This window comes from Scomber scombrus, chromosome 18 (assembly GCF_963691925.1).
Source record: "Scomber scombrus chromosome 18, fScoSco1.1, whole genome shotgun sequence".
Taxonomy (NCBI): domain Eukaryota; kingdom Metazoa; phylum Chordata; class Actinopteri; order Scombriformes; family Scombridae; genus Scomber; species Scomber scombrus.
The window spans coordinates 19,456,546-19,468,533 of record NC_084987.1 but is presented as its reverse complement, the minus strand read 5'-3'; the positions used below and the strand labels follow the sequence as shown (position 1 = coordinate 19,468,533).

The 11,988-nt window shown below is 37.6% G+C and overlaps 2 protein-coding genes across 2 annotated transcripts; both read left to right on the top strand.

Moving 5' to 3' along the window:
* Positions 1–2,437: 2,437 nt before the first annotated feature.
* On the top strand, positions 2,438–3,962 carry LOC134000233 (lipopolysaccharide-induced tumor necrosis factor-alpha factor homolog). The gene is made up of 4 exons (XM_062439574.1): positions 2,438–2,483; positions 2,623–2,700; positions 2,881–3,085; positions 3,845–3,962. Exons 1-4 carry the CDS (start codon positions 2,438–2,440, stop codon positions 3,960–3,962), a joined length of 447 nt encoding a protein of 148 aa, XP_062295558.1.
* Positions 3,963–5,037: 1,075 nt separating this feature from the next.
* Positions 5,038–9,644, top strand: LOC134000017 (cell death-inducing p53-target protein 1-like). Its single transcript, XM_062439327.1, has 5 exons — positions 5,038–5,126; positions 7,925–7,971; positions 8,283–8,384; positions 8,540–8,729; positions 9,521–9,644. Exons 1-5 carry the CDS (start codon positions 5,038–5,040, stop codon positions 9,642–9,644), a joined length of 552 nt encoding a protein of 183 aa, XP_062295311.1.
* The last annotated feature ends 2,344 nt before the right edge of the window (positions 9,645–11,988 follow it).

Sequence of the window (11,988 nt, the reverse complement as noted above, 5' to 3'; positions counted from 1 at the left end):
GTATACAGGCTCTGAGTGTGTGTGTGTGTGCGTGTGTGTGTGTGTGTGTGCTTGTGCGTGTGTGTCCGTGTGCATGTCTGTGTGTGCGTGTGCTTGTGCATGTGTGTGTGTGTGTGTGTGTGTGTTTGTGTATGACACAATGGCAAAGCAGTCTGTCATCTTCAGCAAGTCCAAGCTGATGACAGATGACAGTGCATGTAATGAATGGCTGGAGGAAAGTCTGCCAGGCTTGTGTGTGTGAGTGTGTGTGTTGTGTGTGTGTGTGTGTGTGTGTGTGTGTGTGTGTGTGTGTGTGTGTGTGTGTGTGTGTGTGTGTGTGTGTGTGTGTGTGTGTGCGTGCGTACGTGCGTGCGTGTATGTGTGTGTGACAGAAAGTGAGAAACTGAGATGCATTTACATAAAGGACGTTAACAGGATAGTCAAGCTTGTCCTTGTATTTCAACAGGAAATGTGTGCGTGTGTTATTGTATTAAAGGATGCTTAGTCATACCAGTGAGCGTGTTTTTCTGTTTGTTTTATGACAAAAAAAAAGACACAAAAAGAGGAGACAAAAGGATGTAAACAGAATAAGTCCAAAAATAAACATATTTCCCTCCAAAATATAACAAAATGAAGTGAAATTCCAGCATCTTTAAACCGTACTGCAGTCATGGCTTTGTTATTCTGGAGCTCTAAATATTGTAATTAAAATGTTTTTTCCATATGTAACATTTTATATTCAAAATGTGTCTGGTTGAATAGTTTGTTCCTTATTCTACTGTGATAATATTGTAATAGTATAATGAGACAGTGTTTGATCATTTGTAGTTCAGATTAGTGTCACATGAAAAGTATCCTAATTATATTTCAATAAGGCTACATCCTGCACTGTGTGTTCATCTCTGTCCTTAGCTGCAGACTAATGGCAGTAATAACTGTAGATCTTCTTGAATGGCAGGATTGCCTCATTGTGAAGAAACACTTTAACATCACAGACATTCAAACCTTAAACTCATTTCATATTACTCCCTTTCATTTCTTCCCTTGACTGGTTGTCCTCTGGTTTTTGTGTGTTTTGTGACATTAGTTGGACATTCATCCTTAGTTTAGTCAGTGGCACTTTAGAGGCATTTTTTCATACTACTGGTGTGGTTTGGGCATACAAATGGCATCTATTAACACAGAATTAGCATCTATTAATGTTATATATGACGGTGTAAGAGGGAAGTAGCCACAGTGAATGACCACACTGACAATAAGGATTTATGCACAGTTTATTTATGCAGTTTTATATTTTAAATATATGTTCCACAAGTAGGACTATCAAGATGTTTTTCACCTTTTTGTGAGTTAGCTTGGTTCAAGGTGTGGCAGCTTCCTCATATAGAGTTTGATTGTAGATATTTAGATGCTATGTTAATCCTTTCTTATTCTTATCTTTGTTAAACTGACTTATGTTTCGATTTATCTTTGGAGTAATTAGTGTTAAAGCTCTAATCGTTACAATTTTCATGAAATCAAACCTGATTTTTGATGTTATTTATCATCATCCAAGATTTTTACATTCTGTCATTAACTCTCTGTGTAGTAGCTTTCATTGTTAGTAGCACAAGACAATGAAATGTGTAATTTTTTCAATTCTATACATTGATATCAGCCTCAGTGTTTACTCTAATGGTACAATGTCAGAGCTGCATTACGTTACTGCTGATCAAAAAACCTTCATTGCCCCTTAACTATTCTATGTTTCACATAGAATGATGTTAGTTTTCACATTTGAAATATACAACCAGTTGTAAGTATAATTAGTTATTACAAGAAAAGTCACAGTCATATTAATAAATAGAGTTTACACAGATGAAACATGAGCAATATAAGAACATGAGGTTCAGTGAACCGGACAAGTAGAAGTTTAAAATAAACATTTATAAATCATTATGAAAGAAATATCTGAATAAAACATATAGAACAAGTCTTGAAAGATTTTTTGTGTGAACAGAGAAAGAGACTAAACAAAACATTTCATTGAATGACCGCACCTGAAATATGAAAACCAACACACCCCAATCACAGTCACACATAGGTATTTCCCCTCCCAGGACCACACAGCGCAGTGCATACTCTTGGCTGACAATCATGTCATCACTTTGGGCTAGATATGTGTCAACAAGGGCTGACAAACATTTTTATCAGAGCTTCTGGATGAATGGCTACATCAATCTGGCCCTACCTCCATCTAGTGGCAGAAAGCAACATCACATGTGTCTCATAACTTTACAGTCACTTTTCACAGTATGAAGTATCTAACTATTAGTATGTTTTGTATTTAATACTAGTGGAGAATCAATCATTCACATCAATCCCTTCTTTCTCTCTCTCTCTCTCTCTCTCTCTCTCTCTCTCTCTCTCTCTCTCTCTCTCTCTCTCTCTCTCTCTCTCTCTCTCTCTCTGCAGCACAATGAGTACAGATGGACGAAAAGAACCTCCTCCCTACCTCATACCTGGTGAGCCTAAACACACACACGCTCACATATATCATCATCATCATCACCAGCACCATCATAACAAAGTCTGCCTTGCTTTTCTCTCTCTTCTGCTCCCCTCCTATATTTATCTCTTTCTTCTCCTCTTCTTTTGTCCCAGTAGAAGATCAAGGGGCTGGAGTGAGGGTTTACCATGTCCACACTCCCTTCACCCCTCCCTCTGAACAAGAGTCTTCCATGACTCAGGTCTCACCAGGTAAAGACACACTTCCTGGAGACACATATCAAAAACATTAGCTATAACTTGTTCTAGTACATTGTAAGATTGTGTCATCAAACCTAAGATACTCATGTTGGGTTTAAATGAAGTTTGAAGGTTTATTCTTGACATTGATTCCCCTGTCTTAAATCCTTCCATCAGTGTACACCAGCGGAGGAGGAGGCATGGGTTCAGGCCTCGAGTCTGCAGATGGAAAAAGGAAGTTTGTGAGCTATGATACGGCGCTGGGGCATGCTCCCGGTATGACAACCTGCACCTCCTGCCAGCAGCAGGTCATGACCAATGTTACCTACAAAGCTGGGACCTATGCCTGGCTGATGTGCTTACTCTTCATCTGCTGCGGGTGAGTGTATGGTTCGGGCCTGTTGTTGTAGTTTAGCAATTTGTGCTAAAATGTGTCCATCTAATCCTAATCCCACCTCTGCAGGTAAATGTGAAAACAGCCTCCTATAGTGTCAAACTCATTAACAAAAAATACTTTTGAGAATGGGGGGACTGTACTAATGCACCATATGTTGCACTTTAGTCAGGCATATTTTACTATTAATAAAATTATCAAATGACACTTGGCATATGTAATCCAACCTTGTGTTGAAGGTTGGTTAGGGATGCATGAGTCCACACATACATTTTAATGTAATGAGAATGTGTCCTTGATAGTTCTTCAATTGTTGTCTAAACACTTAAAATATTCATGCCAGTATATTTTAGTGAGGGTGTATAGCAAGTTGACTCCAAAAAACTGACAAAAGTTGTGATCACCTGTCCGCTTCAGCTGCATCTAAACACAGTTTGAACCAATCTTGATAGCAGTTTGGTATACTCGAACTTAAAAGTGACACAATTTGACCGTACAGCTTTAAATTTAAACAGAAAGTAATTTAACTATAACTTCTTTTGTGGAGTTTTCCTTATTGACACTAAGGGTCTAAAATGATAGAAGGTGTCATTTAGTTTCAAAGATGTCATTTTGACTGTATAAATGAAATTGTGTTTTATTTAATAAAACCAAAAACAAATGATCAAGCACAAAAAATATAATGGTTTAAAAAAAAAACTAACTACATGACATTAACTGCATATGTGTGTGTGTGTGCTACAGGTTAATCCTGTGCTGCTGCCTGATTCCATTCTTCCTGAAAAACTTCAAGGATACGTACCACACGTGTCCCCGCTGCAACAGAGTCCTGCACGTTGAGAAGAGGCAATGCTGTAAATGACAGACATGAATGCAGAGCTGGACCCATAGAAATTAGACATAACATCCGGTTACCTTTCACTACAGTTGACCAGTCTTATGAAATTGTTGAGGAGAGGTTGCAGTTTAAAGGTAGCTTATTTCTATGGATGGGCCATTGCACAAGCCGAAGCAAAATCAAACATGCTTGAATTCCACGTTACATCATATTATTAATAGACCGGGAGTGATTGTGTTTTGAATTTAAAGGATTAACTCACAGTTTTTTTAAAAGTCTTACTTAGAATAAAAGATGCCACTAAAATGGGTAAATATATATATCTAGACTCTAACCAATGTTAACCTTTGTTGTGTTTCAGAACAGTTTAATTATTTTGGCATTATAGGAATTTCAATAGCTGTCTCAAAACCGGATTATTTACATGGTGCCACATAGCCACCTACTGACTGTTTAAGTAACAGCTCTTTAGACCATGATATGAGTCGCACACACGGTTATTACATGGATTTATTTTGATATTAACAAATGAGTGTATCATTTTGCCATGGTTTCCAGTGCTAGGATCATGTACACCTTTCTTAATAATTATTTACTACAGATTATTATATTAAGATTTTATTCTTTATTTATTTGGTTAATCAATATTGCAATTTCTAAGTGCTTTCCCGCTGGGTTTTATGATGTCAGCGTTGACAAAAGAAATGAGTGAGTATCCAATAGGAATAAAATTGTTCAATTTTATAAATTATATAGATAGATATATAGACATTTAGATTTATAGATGTTTTTTTTTCATTAATACTGTCTGCAGTTTAATTTAACTTACCATTCATTCATTTTAATTGTATATATGTTCATATGCTCAGTTACTAACCATTCATCCCTTGTTACTTCAATAAATATGTTGGTGTATCATCATGTCCTTGTATTGTATACTCTTTTATAACAAAAATTGAGGTCCCTATATTCAGAGTTGATGACTTACAGATGTAAGAGTGATTAATTTAATTGAATATTGCCCTTCAGTTAAAGAATGGTGCCCCTTATCATTTTAAGAATGCAAAATATTAATTTCAAAATGCAGTGAATGAATAAGATGGCTGAAGGCTCTTCAGTGTCCAGTGCACCCATCAGCCAGCATTCGAGCCCTCCACAGTGGTGGATCATTGGAATCCCATTGAGAAAGTGCACGGAGGAAAGGAGTCTTTAAACTGTGAAAATCGTCATCATTGTCATGCCAACCGACAGCTGACCAATGACAGAGATTACTTGTACAGAAGTAACAATGAAATGAGGAGAGAGATGATGGAACTGTGGTATACAGCTGATCAGTACATCACTAACCCAAACAACCATTTAAATCCCCTTTTAAATCACAGAGAAGCTTTAAGAGCTTGGATATCGTTTTTCTATCTGCTTGAGGCTAAAAGCAAAAGACTCAAAGATAAAAGTGACAGATAAATCCATTGTCACTGTATTTCACTGGTTCCAGAGGTTTTTGTGTATAGATTAAAAAACAACAACAACAGAAAACACACCCTTACACACAAGCCAACATACAATAAGCCATCAAAGAAAAACACATTAATATGAACCCAAGTAAACATCGGCTAACCAATAATGCAATCAGTCCTTCAAACAACAACCCAAATATATATTAAAGAAAAACCAAATGACCAAAAGGGCTGGTCAAGATGAGTATAACACCAGAAAGTAAGAGAACAAACACAAAGAGTCCAAAAACCATGACATGCAAAGAGTTACCTCCATACTGTACAGAACAAATCAGATCAGTCTTCATTAACATTTTTCCAAATTAGATCTCATACACTTTAAATAACTGTTGCATAACCTTTTTTATATGAGTCAATTTTGTTGCATTTCACCAAAATTGAACAACTCACCAAAACCAAAAGTCTTACTTACCAAAAGTCTTACTCTTAAATTATATTTTCAGAATTGAAGGTCATGAGATGACTTAAAAGACATTAATGTCAATTTTGCATGCCATGCCACCAGCTACCATGATCAATGCCAGTCATTCAGGCACAGCACAAAGTATTTTCCTTATAAATTATAAAGTGTGTAGCTTATCTAGATGACACATGGTGGATTTGAGGTTCCCACAAATTGCAGTAAGCAGCTGTTATCAGTATCTCTTTATGTCTTATAACTTACTCTCTGCTTCCTTTTTTATTTTACCACCCCTTCCTTATATATACAGCTGATCTCCTGACAAAAAGGCACTGTGACCAATTTTTACTAAATACTAATAGTGGGACACAAATCTCAGTGACAATACTGATGAATAAAACACTATAGACTAATAAAAGCCTTCTTGGTGTGAAGCTTTAAATATACATCCGTCACAAATTGGTAGAAAAAAACGCTTGAAACCGCGTGTTCAGAGCAGTCTGAAGCCAGTGCTTTTTGCTCACAGGGTTTATTTCTACACATGTTTACCTCATTATTTGATACTTTTGCGATGTTTAATATGAGCATCCAACATTTTTACATTATATATATGACTAAAAATAAGGTAGAGCATAACTGGTCCCCTTTAACGAGGGAAACAGATTATTCTCCCTTTAGAGAATAATAGATACACATAGGTACACATACACACTCCCTCCCTCAATAATCTCTCAGAAACAGAGACCTAGTGAAAAACTTTTTTTTTTTTGCAGGATGTCTGAAAGTTACTCAGGTCAATATACAGCTGCATATTCACATCTTGGTTGATGAAGGTAGGGCAGTGGGCATGCCCAGGGAGGCTTGTAGAGACTGGTGTACCTGCCAATAACAACATTTCAGGATTCTACATCAGAAGCAACTCACACACACATCTCTGCTCACTGACAATAACACCCTGCGAAGGTAAGAATGCCAGAAATAAGTATGTGATGTACAGAGAGAGGATTTTATTTCATACCGAGGGAGTGAGAGCAGGGGTGGATTTAGGAGGTGACAAGATCCGGGGCTATGCCCAGAGCACCCAGAGACTATTTTTTACATGCACAGAACTGAATTTCACTGTATTGTATGACTACTGCAAACATTTGTAGTAGTAGTAGTAGAACTTTTGGGTCCTTATTAACAATTTTCTAAAAACATTGCACATATAAATAAATAAAAAACTATAAGGAATTAGAATAAAAGGAAAACAACAGATATTGTAAGTTTTCAATTTCACACTGCCTCAACTGAAATGTCTTCAGAAGTGTCACTCTTAATGACAATTTCTTATAAACTCACTCAGATTCAGTCAGCAGCTGGTTGAAGTCACTATTTATAAAAAGTGACTTTAACCAGGGTTTTTTTTTAATAGCTTTTGAGGAAACATTGGCGGCTGCTACCCCAAAAGCCACCCCCTATCTCCGCCCCTGAGTGAGAGATCAGATTTTTTGTGTTTCTTGAGTTTATAAGAAACAGCTGATATTTAGTCATCGAATAAAATCAACATTATCTTAAATGCTCAGGCAGGAAAGGACTGCTTATTATTATAAAGTTGTTTTCTTCGATTCGTGTGACAAGCTTATTGTTATAAACTTCAGAAGAAAAAAGTGGAAGAGAATGATCATCTCCAGTGTTTCATCTCCTATTAAATCATTATTAATATATTCATTTTAGCCTAAATCTGTTTTGGTTTTACTACTGGAATGTATTGACAGACACAACAGGTTTTGCGTGTGTTTGTGGTATATTCCTGGCAGTGTTAGGCAATAGTGCTACCGGAAGTAGCAGTGTTACTAGTTACACTACATTTCTCAGTAACATGGTATTTTGTTGGTATGTTGTGAGTTGTCCGAATGAAGTAATGCAAAAGTGTCAACAGACCTTTAATGGGAACAAGCCTCGAGCAGAAATCTATGTGCATGAATAATAAATGTAAAATAATTATTAGTGTATTTTGTCTTTAATGCTAATGAAGAGGAGCAGCCTTCACATCAATCCCTTTCTCTATGTGTTCTCTCTCTCTGCAGCACAATGAGTACAGATGAAGAAAAAGAACCTCCTCCCTACATACCTGGTAAGCCTAAACACAGACATGCTCACATATACTGTACCATCATCATCATCGCCATCTTCATCATCATCATCATCATCAGATTAGCTCACTAACTCTGTAACTCTATCTTGAGGGAGACACCTATTATAAACATCAGTTAAACATTAGTTTAGTCTAGTAGATTGTAAGTTAGTGCCATCAAAACTAAGAAACTTATATTGGGTTTAAATAAAGTTTGAAACATTGTAGTGACTTTCACATGATCACATCATCATCATCACTATCATCTTCATCTTCAGATTAACTCACTATCTTTTCTTCCTCTGTTCCAGTTGAAGCTCCGGGGAACGGGACCCACATTTACCACATTCCGTTACCCCCTCCTCCCCCTCCTCCCCCACGGGCCCCCATACCTCAGGTCCGCAACACACCAGGTAAACTCACACTTCCTGCAGACACATATCAGAAACATTATCTACAGTGTGTTCTAGTACACTATACGTTTGTGTCATCAAAATTAAGAAGCTCTTGTTGGGTCAACACTGCTTCCCCTGTCCTACTTCCCTCATCCTCACTTATCCTCCATCAGTATACATCAACCAAGGACAAGGTCTCGAATCTGGTATTCACCAAAGGAACTCTGTGAGCTACGACGCAACACTGGGGAATTCTCCTGGCATGGCTATCTGCACCTCCTGCCAGCAGCAGGTCATGACCGACGTTACCTACAAAGCTGGGACTTTTGCCTGGAAAATGTTTGCACTCTTCTTCTTCCTCGGGTAAGTGTAAGATTTGAGCTAAAATGTGTCCTGGTTGATCTGACCAGTATTTCTAAATACAGATGTGAACACACCTTAAAACTCTTTGAGGTTGTGTTGGCATGGTTGGATTAATTGTGCCCCTTCTGACCTCCCCATAGTAGATCTCTGTACAGCCAGTACAGACCCAAAAAAAACCCCATTTCATTAAAGTGAAAAAAACACAGACTGCTCTGAAGGCTTGATTTACAACATTTTAGCTGGCATTATGATGTTCTTCAAACAGTATAATGTAAAAAAAAATGTGTCCCTGATCTTGCCAAAAGTTCTCAAATGGTTTTCTAAACAGTCTAAATATACATATTGTGTGTAGCAAGTTGAGCCAAAAAAATTGGCAAAAGTTGCGATCAACCGGTGTAGATGCCTCAGCTGTATTTAAATACAATTTGAACCACTCTTGATGGCAGTTTGGTGTACTGTAACTCAAAAGTGACACAATTTGAGCAAACAGCTTTTTCAAACAGAGAGTAATTTCTTATAAATTAGACATACTTAATCCTTCTTTTATAGTTTTTTCTTATTGGCACCAATGGTAAAAAAATTTTTAAAAATTTTAAAAAGTCATTTTGACTGTATAAATGCAATTGTTCCTCATTTAATAACAAATGATCAAATACAAAAATGTAAAGTGGTGAAAAGGACTTACTATGTGACACTAATTACTTGTGTGTGTGTGTGTGTGTGTGTGTGTGTATGTGTGTGTGTGTGTGCGCGTGCGTGTGTTGGTGTATGTGTGTGTGCGCGCACTGCAGGTTGACCATGTGCCTGCTCCCATTCATCTTGTTCGTCTTCTGGAAAAAGACAAAGGATGTGTACCACACGTGTCCCCTCTGCAACAGAGTCCTGCACATGAACAAGAGAGGATGCTGTATATGACGGACATGAAGGCAGAGATGGGCCCATAGAAAAAATAAGACATAACATCCTGTTACCTTTGTCAGCAGTCAACCCATCTGATTCGTACTGACCATTAGAAGATTCTTTCCTAAAGCTCCGTCCATAGTAAATGGTAGATGGACTGTACTTATATAGAGCTTTTCTGGTCTTCTGACCGCTGAAACTGCTTTTACACTACAAGTGACATTCACCCATTCACAGGTTGGCAACCTGTACATCAGAGGGAAACTAACATTCACACACATTCATGCAGCCATCAGGAGCATTAAGTTATGTATCTTGCCCAAGGACACATCGACATCGTCTGAAGGAGCCAGGTATCGATCCACTGATCTTCCGATTAATGGACGACTCGCTCTCCTTTAAATATCTTGCACTCACTTTTGAAGTGAAATCAAGCACTCAGCATGCACTTTTTGGGAGACAAAAAAACTTTTGCTATTATCCTGCTTAGAAAGTTTTGCATACATGAAAGTAATGTTGTTGAAATGAAGGTACAGACTTTATCCTGCAGTATAATTTTTTTTTTAATGTTTCAGGGGATTGTTCATTTGAATTCTAAATGGACCAGCTGTTTATGTGATGGGATTGTCACAATGTCTGAATAAACACTATAAAAGATTAAATCCATCAAACAAGCCAACACAAAGACATTCAACCAGAGCACAGTACATTTTTGATTAATCAGAATGAAATTCGATCAGAATGTCTTATTAGTGTTAAAATGCAAAACAATATTTATTGTATGTTGTTTCTATTATTCTTATAATTACATTGTTTGTAACGTAATGTTGAAAGAAAAGCTAATTTTATGTGCAAATGTTTGTTTACATTGTAGATATATGCTATAACTTGTCAAATGCTAAAATATCAGATAATGTGATTTAGTACTGTATTGTTTGTTTCAATTGTTAAATGTGGTACAATGTATAACAGTGAAAACATGATGTGTGTCATAAGGATAGGAATACATGTGAAGAGCATGGGAACCAGTGTCACACGGAGGTGTGATTGGAAGGGGGTGACTGTATTAACATAGTCCTGAGCCTCCATCTGTTGATCAGCTGGTAACAACAGGGTCAGAAAACATCTGGATTTGTTTGTATGGGTAACTTTTAACCTTTTGTTGGACAAATGGAACGAACCCTTGAAAGACCCCCCGCAGAATTTCTGGAGATTCTGTAGGGGTCAACACGGGAATCACACCTTACCCCACCTGTAAGGGATTTTCACAGGGAGGTCACAGATCCTGGAGTCAGAAGATGAAGGATGAAGCCAGACCTACAGCCCAGCGGGAGACGGCACAACTCACATTTCAATTTGCATTCTGTTTTCCTATTTAAGAATGTCAGGGAAAGAGATAGGAGTCAGAAATTTACGAACGCTGACAGAGATGCTGTTGACGTCAGGGAGAGTAAATGGACCCGGAGCTCTGTATATGCTTTATACATTTACTGTTAAATAAATAGCGTGTTGAGACCGAATATTCTTCTCCTATTTTTTCATCAAAACGAACACGTGGACTGAGCTCACACATAGAGAAAGATTTAGCAAGTAGAATAGCTCAGACCACAACAACATCAAGACACTTGAAATAAAATGTTCCAAATTGTTTGAATATTTTTGAGCATGTCTGCACTGAACTATCTGCAGGTATCTTGCTGATGTACATTGATAAAAAGTGAGATCTCTGCTTCAATTCACACTGGCAATGTTTAAATGAGGGCAGGCAAAATATGTTATCTCCCTTAGCTAAACATTGTCACTGAATAAAACTGAAATCTGTGGATGGCAATGTAGGTCAGTCTGGTTCACTTTGTTTCAGACTAATATATCTGAACAAATACTGAATGGATTGCCAAGAGACTCAGTATAGACATTTATTGTTGCCAGAGGATGAAGCGTACAGACTTTTGTTACCCCCAGACATCACCATGAGGTTGACATTTGTGGTTTTCGGTGAAATGTCACCACAATTGGAAACGTTGTCATAAAATTTGGTACATATGTTAATGTCAGCATCAGGAAGAATTGTAATAGCTTAAGTAGTCCCTCAACTTTTCATATCGCACAATCAGGACCCCCCCCCCCCCCCCCCCCCCCCCAATAATGACCAAATACCTGCAAAGCTACTGACATTCCCATCAACCGCAACTGTCCTTTGTGTTTAGCGCTAATAGCTAATGTTAGCATGCTAATAAGCTACACCAAGATGTTGAATATGGTGCGCAGTTATACCTATTTAGCATTAGCATGTTAGCATGGTTTCATATGGCTGTAGACTCTTAATGACCCCCTCCAGACATGTCATAGGTTTAAATGC